The 14,035-nt window shown below is 34.8% G+C and overlaps 1 protein-coding gene across 2 annotated transcripts in view; it reads right to left on the reverse strand.

Moving 5' to 3' along the window:
- The window catches only part of LOC105476553 (disintegrin and metalloproteinase domain-containing protein 5), a 135,287-nt gene that overhangs the window by 46,026 nt on the left and 75,226 nt on the right, over positions 1-14,035 (reverse strand). For both annotated transcript variants that reach the window (XR_984127.2, XM_011732583.2), the window contains exon 14: positions 3,918-4,116. Coding sequence is in view for 1 of the 2 variants with exons in the window: in XM_011732583.2 (XP_011730885.2) it covers positions 3,918-4,116 (199 nt within the window). In the remaining variant the exon portion in view is untranslated. The remainder of the gene's footprint in view (positions 1-3,917; positions 4,117-14,035) is intronic.

Genomic DNA, 14,035 nt, shown 5'->3' on the forward strand with positions numbered 1-14,035 from the left:
CATTAAAGCTAGAGTGATATTATAGGAATATTTACCTAACTGCCCAGTGCTCATCAAAGCTCCATCACCTGTTTATAGTCTGTTTCTTAAATCCAGAGCAATTGTAGCTTCAGATAAATTAGTTGAAGCATCCTCAGACCTTGTACAAGGATTACATTTAAATTTTATAGTGCTATATACTAAATAAGCGTGAACATATATGCTGAAAACCCTGAACATATTTTGTTAGTTGATTAAATAATCACGAAATATTGTTTATTTCTCCTTCTCACACAACTATCCAATAATCCAGCAAATCTTTTACGTAAAATTCCCCGGTAAGTATGCTTCTATGGTTTGGAAAATATCTATGCCCAGAGCCAATCTTTGTGACACTTTCATAAGAATATTGATCCAATACGGTTTTTGATAAATCATATCTTAAAAATTGAAAAAGAAACATTACCAGGTTAGTTTTACAAAAACTGTTCATACTTTAGTGTGGAATATAATCTTTTTCAGAGTCTTAATCAGCAAAAGTAGTCAAACTTCTGGCCCTCTCTAGAGAAGGTGGTCTCAATGCAGCACGGCAGACATAATTCTTTGTTGTAGAGGTTATCCTGTGTATTGTAAAGCATTTAGCAGCATCCATCACCTGATCTGGTGACCTGTACTCACTAGAAGCCAAGATTCACCTATCCATGCTGGGACAACCAAAAGTGTCTCCAGGCATCCTGTCTAGTGGGCAGAGGCCACAGACACTACCAAATATCCTACAATGCATGGGAGAAGCATTCCCTGTCCCCACTCCTCACAACAAAGTATGATCTGGCCTAAAATATCACTAGTGCTGAGGTTGAGAAAACTTTATATAACTGTTGGATTAGAACTTAACATTTGTCTAGATGATATACAACTCAACTTGGTCATGAAGCCCTCTAATAATATACAGAACTTTACAACTAATGAGACTTTCAGTCTTATGGAGGGCAAACATAACTACAAACCAAATAACACCAAAGGTAATAATATCATTTTATATTATACCTACAATAGGAAGTTTTTGCATCTGCAGAGATAACACTGAAGAGGAGCATACTGTAGGGGCCAGACATTTCTAAAAACAATATTTAGTAAAGAGCTTAGAAAAAGGTGGTAACCAGTTGAGGTGTTTTTCCTTTACTGGTTTTATTTTTTTGAAAAAAAAACTTAATAGTTAACCTCGTTCTTTTACCATAGATCTACAGATTTCCCTACTTTAAATGCTATTGCTTGATGAATAAGCTATGTCTTTCAATATGACAACTTCATTAGTATATTTTGTCCAGAAACCAACAATTTGGGGGTGCATGATGATTTGTATTAGGCCTGTGGTATAAGAATTCTTATTGTCTGTTTCCTACAAATAGTATATAGGTTTTACCATGCAAAACTAATGCCTACTTCAGAATTATATCAAACCCTGTTCAAGGATCATTTTAGCTGACCATGACAGCTCATAGATGACCTAGTCAAATAATTGGGTATTTGTAGGGAATACATACCATAATCTAATAATAATACTACCTTATATTTACTGAGTACAGTCATGAGTTGCTTAATGATGAGAATATGTTCTAAGCAATGTATCCATTGTTGTGTGAACATCATACATGTACTTAAACATGTACTTAAACCTAGATGGTATAGCCTGCTACAAACCTAGGTTATATGGTGTAGCCTATTGCTCCTAGGGTGCAAACCCATATAGCATGTTACTGTACAAAGAATTGGATGTAATATGTGTTGAAATACAGGTACCATCAAGGAAAAATTTTCATCAGGCTTCTATTGCCCTCAAGAGGCTAGCAAAGTGAGATTGTTTTTCAAAAATAAGTACAAAAACTCACTGGTAGTCAAGTGCAGAATTATCACGTCCTAGATGCATTAACATGTGGTCACTAGAAGTGGACATACATTATTTGAAAATCAAGATGCTTTAGAAGTCATGCTTGCCTTCCAAAAAAAAAAAAAATTGTACTATTTGGGGCAAATACCCCTGTACTCCCACAGTTCTCACAAAGGACTTTAAAATCTCTCCAAATCACTGATAATACTAAATACACAGTGAATAGCATAAGCTGGAAGACACCTGATTGGCAATCCACTATGTGGCTCTAATTTTATCTGCCTAGCATTGAGTCCTGAAAGAAACATTAAATCATAGATCTGGAGTACTGTCCCATTCCTCCTAATTTTACTGGTCATTTGTTTGTACGATTTTGTTTTTGTTTTTGTTTTCCAAGACAGCCTCTGGCTCTGTTGCCCAGACTGGAGTGCAATGACGTGATCTCGGCTCACTGCAACCTCTGCCTCCAGGGATTCAAGATCTCGGCTCACTGCAACCTCTGCCTCCAGGGATTCAAGCGATTCTCCCGCCTCATCCCAAGCACACCCGGCTAATTTTTGTATTTTTAGTAGAGACAGGGTTTCACCATGTCGGCCAGGCTGGTCTTGAGCTCCTGACCTTGTGATCTGCCCGCCTTGGCCTCCCAAAGTGCTAGGATTACAGGCATGAGCTACTGAACCCAGCTCTTTGTTTATATGTTAACAATGTTTTAAAGTCTATAGCTGTTGTCTTGCCATATGGTACAAATAATGATTCTGTTAGAAAAGCAGAACAAAATTATGATAATCATCATAACCTCCATCTCACCTTCTCCCTAAATTCCTGGCAGTCACATTGCTGTAGACAATATTTAGAGATCTACGACCTGGTTAGAGAAGACCTCAAGGGAGGGCTAAGAATGAAAAATTTCACTCTCAGAGAACATACACTGCATACGTTCAGGAATTTGTATCTTCCAATGAAGCAAATGACATTTATAGGAAATTATCAAAATGGACTAGATTGGTAGTGAACTGAAGCCCTCACTTATCAGCAAGCCCTTTGAAACCCAACTAATCAGTGATTCGCCCTGCTTTCCTCTGATTAAAACACCTTGCTTCCTTTAAACTAAACCCCCACCACAAATTCTATATAATATTTTGAAAAACTGCATTTTCACTTGAGGTTTCTTTTCCGTGGGAACAAGAATTCCATATAAATTCAGAGAGGTTTTTTGTTGTTGTATTTCACAATCAAGAAAATTTTGTTTTTGCACTAGGTGCAGTGGCTCGTGCCTGTAATCCCAGCACTTTGGGAGGATGGGGTGGGCAGATCACTTGAGGCTAGGAGTTTGAGACACGCCTGGCCAACACGGTGAAACATCGTCTCTACTAAAAACACAATCTTAGCCAGCCGTGATAGTGTGCTCCTATAATCCCAGCTACTCCAGAGGCTGCAGCAGGAGGATCGCTTGAACCCAAGAGGCGGTGGTTACAGTGATCTGAGATCACGCCACTGCACTCCAGCCTGGGCGAAAGGGAGAAACGCTGTCTCAAAAAAGAAAAAGAAAAGATAATTTTGCTTTTCTTTTTTGTTTTTGTTTTTGTTTTTGAGACGGAGTCTCACTCTGTCGCCCAGGCTGGAGTGCAGTGGCCGGATCTCGGCTCACTGCAAGCTCCGCCTCCCGGGTTTACACCGTTCTCCTGCCTCAGCCTCCCGAGTAGCTGGGACTACAGGCGCCCACCACCTCGCCCAGCTCGTTTGTTTTTTTTTTTGTTTTTGTTTTTTTTTTTTTTGTATTTTTTAGTAGAGACGGGGTTTCACCGGGTTAGCCAGGATGGTCTCAATCTCGTGACCTTGTGATCCGCCTGCCTCGGCCTCCCAAAGTGCTGGGATTACAGGCTTGAGCCACCGCGCCCGGCCAATTTTGCTTTTCTTTAACACTAATAATATACACTGTGCAAGAATTCAGTCATTAATACGTATGTTTACATTTTTGTTCCATAAAATTCAATAACAGACTTTGGAATAATCAGAATTTAGGGACTAAGAAGAAAATTATGATTATTACCTCTTCCGATTAAATCATCACATTGTTTGTCAAAAGTTCGACACCTTCCCTGAAAACAGAAGGCTCCACCTGAATCACAATATTCTCCATCACGTACATAAGTGTCAAGCAAACAGTATGGATAGCTTCCATTGCAAAATTCAGTGAAATCGCATTCCACATCAACTGATTTCCTGCAAATCGTATTAGCTGGTTTGAACTAGGAGGAAAGAGGAACATAAAACTTTAAATATCAATGATATTTAAGTTTTATTTCTCTGTAGGCTCTGTATGCTGGTCCATTTTTTCTCCCTAAGTTTCTAATAGCAATTAGAAAATTAAATCTTCTTGTTAACTACTTAAGCGTCACACGATATTCTTAAAATATCTCCTTTTAAAGCCTGTAATATTTTTTAAATGTTTATGATGAGGATTTATTGTTTTATAAATAGCTGCTGATTTCTTCTTTAAGATTGATATGGAGAAACCAGAAACTGCCCAACTGAGCAGTTTGGGCTCAGTCAAAATGGATTACAAATAATTTTTATATTCCCCAGCTCCACTTTGTCTTTCTTTCCTTTATGGATGTCTGCTTATCTTTGAGTTTCTAGCTTCTCTTATAAGCATTACCCATTTTTTTATACACAAGAAATGTATCACATAAATGATGATCTAAGAACACACATGAGAAAATTTATTTCATATTTATTTCAAATTTCGTGTTGCAAAAAATTTTAAAATAACTTCCATAATTATATATTTCTCATCTGCTTCTGGGCTTCCCTTTCTACAAATTTACTTTTGCTGAGAAGCATCTAATCATCATCTCTGAAAACTCTTCTTTCTTCAACACATGCGCCAGTCTTTTATGGCTACTGTCATTATCCTATGCAAAGTAAATAAAAATTTTCCTAGTTTTCAAAGGTCCTGAAGGCCCAGCTTATATAACATTTATCTTCTCAAAATTGTTTTTGCCAACTTTTTCTTAAGCTTTCAAGTATTTGCTATCTGTAGAAAGTCTCACACAAATTTTTTAGGTGATGCATGAGAAGACAAATACAATATCTACTGTGTCACTCAAGCTTAGAGACAACATTAAATTCAAAACTAATGATTGGAAGTGTTTATAGAGGAAATTTGCATATGTATAATGAGTAAATATCAACACTTGTTTCTTCAGAATTTGTTTCCTTTTACAAATTGGTATAAAAGGCAATCGTACTTTTATTCTAACTTTTTTTTTTTTTTTTTTAACACAGAGTCTCGCTCTGTCCCCCCGGCTGGAGCGCAGTGGCGCAATCTCGGCTCACTGCAAGCTCCGCCTCCCAGGTTCACGACATTCTCCTGCCTCAGCCTCCCAAGTAGCTGGGACTGCAGGCGCCAGCCACCAGGCCTGGCTTATTTTTGTTGTATTTTTTAGTAGAGACAGGGTTTCACCATGTTAGCCAGGATGGTCTTGATCTCCTGACCTCGTGATCCTCCCACCTCGGCCTCCCAAAGTACTGGAATTACAGGTGTGAGCCACCACGCCCAGCCTATTTTAACATTTTTAAAAATATCTATGAACATCCACTTCCTCAAATACTCTTTGAATCAAGCTTTATCATCCTATTGGCTCCTCCATTGAGAGGCAGAGAAAACTCTTCTTAACATATTTTAACTTTGTAGGTATATGAGAGTAGTGACTTTAGATTATTGAAAAAATGTATTTTCACAATCATGGAGGTAAAATTAAATAAATTGAATTGTGTTGCTCAAGAAGTGCACCTCATGGGCTCATCTTTTTTTGTTCTGGATCTCACCTTTATTATTATTATTATTATTACTATTAATTATTTCAATTGTTTGGGAGAACAGGTGGGGTTTGGCTACATGGATAAGTTCTTTAGGTGTGATTTCTGAAATTTTGGTGCACCCATCACCCAAGCAGTGTACACTGCACCCAATGTGTAGTCTTTTATCCCTCACCCCACTCCCATACTTTCCCACAGATCTCCAGAGTCCATTATATTACTCTTAAGCCTTTGCATCCTTATAGCTTAGCTTCCACTTATTAACTACTTAAGCATCACGTGGGATTCTTAAAATATCTCCTTTTAAAGCCTGCAATACTTTTTAAATGTTTATGATGAGGATTTATCGTTTGAGAATATATGATGAGAATATATGATGTTTGGTTTTCCATTCCTGAGTTACTTCACTTAGAATAACGGTCTCCAATTCCATCCAGGTTACTGCAGATGCCATTATTTCATTCCTTTTTATGGCTGAGTAGTATTCCATTGTATATGTGTGTGTATATATATACACATATGTATACACTATATATACATACCACAAATTCTTTACCCACTTGTTGGTTCTTTGTCCACTTGTTGGTTGATAGTCATTTAGACTGGTCCCATATTTTTGCAATTGTGAATTGTGCTGCTATAAACATGCATAAGCAAGGGTCTTTTTCATATAATGACTTATTTTCGTCTGGGTAGATGCCCCCGAGTGGGATTGCTGGATCAAATGGTAGATCTACTTTTGGTTATTTAAGGAATGTCCATAGTCCTTTTCACAGTGGTTGTACTAGTTTACATTCCCACCAGCAGTGTAAAAGTTTTCCCTTTTCACTACATCCACACCAACATCTTTAAAAAAAAAAAAAAAAAAAAAAAAAAAAGTTTTAATTATGGCCATTCTTGCAGGAGTAAGGTGGTATCACATTGTAGTTTTGATTTGCAATTCCCTGATAATTAGTGATGTTGAGCATTTTTTCATATGTTTGTTGGTCATCTGTATATCTTCTTTTGAGAATTGTCTATTCATGTCCTTAGCCCACTTTTTGATAGGATTATTTGTTGCTGTTGTTGTTTTGCTTGCTGATTTGTTTGCATTCCTTGTAGATTCTGGATATTGGTCCTTTGTCTGATGCACAGTTTGTGAAGATTTTCTCCTACTCTGTGTGTTGTCTGTTTACTCTGCTGATCATTTCTTTTGCTGTGCAGAAGCTTTTTAATTAAGTCCCATCTATTTATCTTTGTTTTTGTTGCATTTGATTTTTGGTCCTCAGTCATGAAGTCTTTGCCTTGGCCAATGTCTAGAAGAGCTTTTACCATGTTATCTTCTAGAATTTTATGGTTTCAGGTGTTAGATTTAAGTCTTTAATTCATCTTGATTAATTTTTGTATAAGGTGAATGATGAGGATCCAGTTTCATTCTTCTACATGTGGCTTGCCAATTATCCCAGCACCACTTGTTGAATAGGGTGTCCTTTCCACACTTTATGTTTTTATTTGCTGTGTTGAAGATCAGTTAGCTGTAAGTATTGGGTCTTTTTCTGGGTCCTCTATTTTGTTCTATTGATCTACTTGCCTGTTTTTATATCAGTATCATGCTGTTCTGGTAACTATAGCCTTGCAGTATAGTGTGAAGTCTAGTAATGTGGTACCTGCAGATTTGTTCTTTTTGCTTAGTCTTGCTTTGGCTATGTGGGCTCTTTTTGTTTTCCCTATAAAGTTTAGGATTGTTTTTCTAGTTCTGTGAAGAACGATGATGGTATTGTCATGAGAATTGCATTGAAATTATAGATTGCTTTTTGCAATATGGTCATTTTCATAATATTGATTCTACCCATCCATGAGCATGGGATGTTTCCATTTGTTTGTGTCATCTATGATTTCTTTCACCAGGGTTTTGTAGTTTTCCTTGTAGAGATCTTTCACCTCTTTGGTTACGTATATTCTTAAGGGTTTCTTTTTGCAGCTGTTGTAAAGGGGGTTGAGTTCTCGATTTGATTCTCAGCTTGGTCGCTGTTGGTGGATAGAAGTGCTACTGGTCTGTGTACATTGATTTTGTATCAAGAAACTTATTGAATTCATTCATCGGATTCAGGAGCTTTTTAAACAAGTCTCTAGGGTTTTCTAGGTATATGATCATATCATAGGTGAACAGCCACAGTTTGACTTCCTCATTATCAATTTGGATCCCCTTTATTTTTTTCTCTTGTCCGATTGCTCTGGCTAGGACTTTCAGTATGATGTTTAATAGAAGTGGTGAAAATGAGCACCCTTATCTTGTTCCAGTTCTCGGGGGGAATGCTTTCAACTTTTTCCCATTCAGGTATGTCCCTTCTATGCCAATTTTGCTGGTCTTAATCATAAAAGAATGCTGGATTTTGTCAAATGCTTTTATGCATCTATTGAGGATCATATGATTTTTGTTTTCACTTCTGTTTATGTAGTGTATCACATTTGTTGACTTCTGTATGTTAAATCATCCCTGCATCCCTTGTTTAAAACCTACTTGATCATGGTAGATTATCTTTTTAACATGCTGTTGAATTCATTTAGCTAGTATTGAGTTGAGGATTTTTGCTTCTATGTTCATCTGTGATATTGGTCTGTAGTTTTCTTTCCATGTTATGTCCTTTCCCGGTTTTGGTATTAGGGTAATACTGGCTTAATAGAATGATTTAGGGAGGAGTCCCTCTTCCTCTATCTTTTGGAATAGTTTCAGTAGGATTGGTACCAATTCTTTCAATGTCTGAAAGAATTCAGTTGTGAATCCATGTAGTCCTGAACTTTTTTTGTTGTTGGCATTTTTTTTAAATTACTGTTTCAATCTTGCTACTCATTATTGATCTGTTCAGAGCTTCTATTTCTTTCTGCTTTAATCTAGGAGGGTTGTATATTTCCAGGAATTTATCCATCTCCCCTAGGTTTTCTAGTTTGTGCACATAAAGGTGTTTATAGTAGCCTTGAATTATCTTTTGTATGTCTGTAATATCAGTTGTAATGTCTCCTATTTTGTTTCTAATTGAGGTTATTCGGATCTTCCGTCTTCTTTTCTTGGTTAATCTCACTAACGGTCTATCATATTTGTTTATCTTTTCAAAGAACTAACTTTTTGTTTCATTTAGTTTTTGTATTTTTTTATTTCAATTTCATTTAGTTCTGCTCTAATCTTTGTTATTTCTCTTTTTCTGCTGGGGTTGGGTTTGGTTTGTCCTTGTTTTTTGAGTTTTTTGAGGTGTGACCTTAGATTGCCTATTTGTGCTCTTTCAGACTTTTTGATGTCACCATTTAATGCCATGAACTTTCCTCTTAGCACTACTTTTGCTGTATCCCAGAGGTTTTGATAGGTTGTGCCACTATTACCATTCAGTTCAAAGAATTTTTCAATTTCCATCTTGATTTCATTGGTGACCCAATGATCATTCAGAAGCAGGTTATTCAACTTGACATATTTGCATGGTTTTGAGGGTTCCTTTTGAAGTTGATTTCCAATTGTATTACACTGTGGTCTGAGAGGTACTTGACAATGATTTTGATTTTCTTATCTTTATTGAGACTTGTTTTGTGGTCTATCATATGGTCTATTTTGGAGTATGTTCCATGTGCTGATGAACAGAATGTACATTCTGCAGTCGTTGGGTAGAATGTTCTGTGAATATGTGTTAAGTCCATTTGTTCTAGGGTGTACTTTAAGTCCATTGTTTTTTTGTTGACTTTCTCTCTTGCAGCTTTCTAGTGCTCTCAATGGAGTATTGAAGTTCCCCACTATCATTGTGTTGCCATCAACCTAATTTCTGAGGTCTAGCAGTAATTGTGTGTGTATTAAAGTCTATATTAGTAGACTTTAAAGGAGATATATACTATAATACAATAATCATAATGGACTTCAGTATTCCACTTTCAACAACAGACAGATAATCCAGACAGAAAATTAATAAGAAAACATCAGACTCAAACTACACTTTAGACCAAATGGACCTAATATACACATAAAAAACATTCTATCAAACAGCAAGAGAATATATATTTTTCTCAAGAACGCATGAAATATGCTCCAGGATAGATCATAGGTCAGGCAGCAAAACAAGTCTTAGAAAATTTTAAATGATTGAAATAGTATCAAGTATCTTTCTCACCACATTGATATAAAGCAAGAAGTCAATAACAGGACTTGGAATTTGGAAAATTTACAAGTATATGAAAATTAAGCAACATACTGCTAAACAATCAATGGAGCAAAGAAGAACTTAAAATGAAAATGTAAAAATATTTTGAAATATCTTGATACAAACAATAATAGTCACACAATATACTAAAACTTATCAGATGCAGCAAAAATCATTCCAGCAATAAATATCTACATCAAAAAAGAAGAATGATATCAAATAATCAATCTAAAGTTAATTATACCTCAAGAAACTAGAAAAAGCAAAATCCAAAGTTAATAGAAAAAAGGAAATAAAAATAAGAACAGAAATAAATTAAATAGAGGCTAGAAAAAAAGTAATGAAACTAAGAAATATTGATTAATTGTCATAGACTTTGTGAAGTTACATATTAACTTTTAGGTTTTTGTCTGATAGAATAGGAAATAATTCCTATCATTTAGAAAAGATAGCCAAGTAAGTTATTTTTTTTCCTGTGGATATTACAGTTTTGAACATAGCAATATTATTCTAACATTCTTTTGTTCCAATATCCTATTTATATAGTTTTGTTACATACTCTTGAACAAGCCTATTATTCTTCCTCATTTCCTCATTAATGAGTTGAATAAAACTCAGACATATTTATTGTATATTATGAGTGGCCCTTTTAATTTTTTGAAAATTATGCTTTTTTCAGGGTCAACCTATTATCTACGCTTACTCATGTGTGTGCATGTGTGTGTCCAGAAAGCTGTGGCAATCTCAAATAAGATGTATGATAAAAAAGAATAGCTTACTGAATTAGCATATTTCCAAAAAACAATGTTCAAATACATTGCACCCCAAATATATATCTGTTAAATAATTAAAACAAACATAAAACAAACACTGTTTTTAAGGTTAGGAAGTTGTGATTCTATAATGTGACTTGACAAGATGGGTAATGGAATTTTTTATTTTTAGGAGGTTTATTACAGATTTATTTATAATTACCCAAATTGGGAAGTAAACAAAATGTCTTTCAATAGATAAATACATATATAAACTCTGGTACATTCATATAATTGAATATTAACCAGCTATAAAAAGCAATTAGCTACCAAGCCATGAACTATAGCTATAAAACATAGATGAACTATAAATATATGTTGATAATTGAAATAAGCCAACCTGAAAAGGCTACATGCGCATATTCTTACAACTATATGACATTATGAGAGACAAAAGTATAGACACAAATTTAAATCCAAAGATTCTGATCTCAGTTTTGTTCTATTATGCCACATTGTTTCTCACCATGTGATATTATTTTCAATAACACCTACATATTCTTATTTACTTCTTCTTTTTAGAGATGTCAACTGCTCCACTGACATACTGTATGACATTTCCATCATTCTACAATTCTCACTGTAAAACCTGCAAGGTCACCTTTTAATAAATATTTCCCACGGCCTACAAATATGCTCAAATCATTTTTTTCACTTATTATCAACTAACACAACTCATGAGTCCACAATCACTAAATTCAGGAGAAACATGTTTCTTGGCCACTAGGTGGGAGTTTATCTTCATCAGGGTGACCTTTTCTGTTTTTAACTTTATTGAGGTTTAATTTATAACTTACATACCATAAAATTCACCTATGTTAAGTGTACACTTTAGTGATATTTAAAGAAAATTTACATGGTTGTGCAACCAGCACCGCAACCTAAGTTTAGGACATTTCTATTAGCATAGGATAAGATCCCCAATATCCATTTATAGTTAATCCCCATGCCTGTGACTGGCCCCAGGTAACCACTAATCTACTTACTGTCTCTATAAATTTGCATTTTGGGATCTTTTCTACAAATAAAATGATAAAATAGGCAGGGTTTTGTATTTAGCTTCTCTTGCATAGTAGTGTTTTTGAGATTGTAATATGTATGAGTATTCTGTCAACGTTTATTGCTCTCTAGTATTCCATTATACAGATATATCATAGTTTTTGTCAATTCGTTTATAGATACTTGAGTTGTTTTCAGATTTTGGTCATTGAATAATGTTGCTATAGACATCCATATGCAAACTTTTGTAAATACATGTTTTCATTTATCTTGAGTAGACCTAGGAGTAGAGTCCTTCATTCAATTGGTAAACTTATGTTAAACTGCTTAAGAGACTGTCAAACTGGTTTCCAGTCTCTTAAGTAGTAACACCATTTTTTGGTCCTACTAGCAGTCTTTGATTTCCTGTTTCTCTATGTTTTTGCCAATATTTGTTATTTTCTGTCATTTGATTACAGCCATTCTAGTGGGTGTCTTGTAGTATCTTGTTTGAATATACACATTGCTAATGACTAACAATGTCTTTACTATTTTTCATCTATTTATTATTCCATGTAATTATCATTTTGTATATATTTCTATATATTTTGTATATCATTGTATATAACTTTGTATATATTTGCCTATCTTCTTTGAACAGGTATTTAACCTGTTCAAATATTTCATACATTTGTAATTGGATTGTTTCCCTTCAATTATTGAGTTGTTAGGATGATTCATAGATTCTGTATACAAGTACTATATCAGAAATACAGTTTGTAAATATTTTCTTCCCCTCTGTGGCTTGTCTTTTTATTGTCTTAACAGTGTTTTCTGAGGCACAAAGATTTTTAATTTTGAGAAAGTCCAATTTACCAACTATTTCTTTTATGAATTATACTTTTGGTGTTGTATCTTGGAAATTTCTGGCAAATCCAAGGTTATGAATATTTTTTCCTATGTTTTCTTCCAATAGATGTATAGTTTTAACTACTGCAGTTAGGTTGATTGTCTATTTTGAGTTAAATTTTGTGTATGGCATGATAAAAGGGTCCAAATTTACTTTTTTGTATGTGGACATTGAATTGTCCCAACAGCCTTTGCTGAAAAGACTATTATTCCTTTATCAAATTGTCTTGACACATTTGTCAAAACTCAATGGACTATAAATATAAGAGTTTATTTCTGGACTCTCAATTCCATCCCATTTATCCATGTATTTATTGTTATGCTAGTACAATGTTGAGCTAGATTACTTTAGCTTTGTAGTAATTTTTGAAATATGAAATGGTGACTCCATCAATTTGTTCTTCAGATTGTTTTAGCACTTCTGGGTCCCTTGCATTTCCAGAATTTTTAGGATTATGTCATCAATTTCTGTAAAGAAGCCTACTGGAATTTTGCCAAAGATTGTCTTAAATCCATAGATCAATTTAGAGATGTACAGAAAAGAGTTAACATAGCAGACTTAAGACTGCTATACTTAGAAAGGTATATTCGCAAGGCTGGCCTTTGACTGACACCTGAGTTAGAGTTCCCACCATTGCCTAACTAATAAGTCACTGTGCCTGAACTGTTTAGACCTTGTTATTTGTAATGAACAACCAATTTCCATCTAAGAGTCTGGAATTTTGGTAGATGCCAGGCAAAAGATGCCTGTGTGACCAGCCTCCAATAAAAAGCTTAGGGTCTGGGTTCCCAGCAGTCAATATTTCATACATATTGTCATAATTCATTGCTGGAGGAATTAAGTCCATCATCGGGTGACTCTATTAGGAAATGACTCTTGGAAGCCTGTGACTACTTTCCCTCATACTTGACCCATGAGCCTTTTTCCTTTGCTAATTTTGCTTTGTATCCTTTTTCTGTAATAAATTATAGTGATGAGTATATTCTATGTTCAATCACGTGAGTCTTCCTACTGATTTACTGAACCAAGGGGTAATACTGCAGACCCCTGACAGAAGGGAGAATCGCTGTCTTAACAATACCATCTTTCAAATCATTCACATGGAATATCTCAGCATTTACTTAGGTTTTTGTGTTTTTTTCAGAAATTTTTTGTTGTTTGCATGTATATTTTGTATTGTTAATATACGCCTAAGTATTAATTTTTATGCTATTGTGAATGAAATTCTATTCTTAATTTTATTTTTGTATTTTCCATTGCTAGTATATAAAAGTGCAATTCATTTTTGCATAGCAATTGTGTATCCTGTGACTTTGTTGAATTCATTTTTTATTCAAACAGGTATTTTGGTAAATTTCCTAAGCTTTTACATACACAGGGTCATGTAATCTGCAAATAAAGACAGTTATACTTTTTGTCTTCCAAGTTAGATGCATTTTAATTTTTATTCCTACCTGATTTTACTCTCTTGGACCTCCAATACAATGTT

Source organism: Macaca nemestrina, chromosome 8 (genome assembly GCF_043159975.1).
Source record: "Macaca nemestrina isolate mMacNem1 chromosome 8, mMacNem.hap1, whole genome shotgun sequence".
NCBI classification, from domain to species: domain Eukaryota; kingdom Metazoa; phylum Chordata; class Mammalia; order Primates; family Cercopithecidae; genus Macaca; species Macaca nemestrina.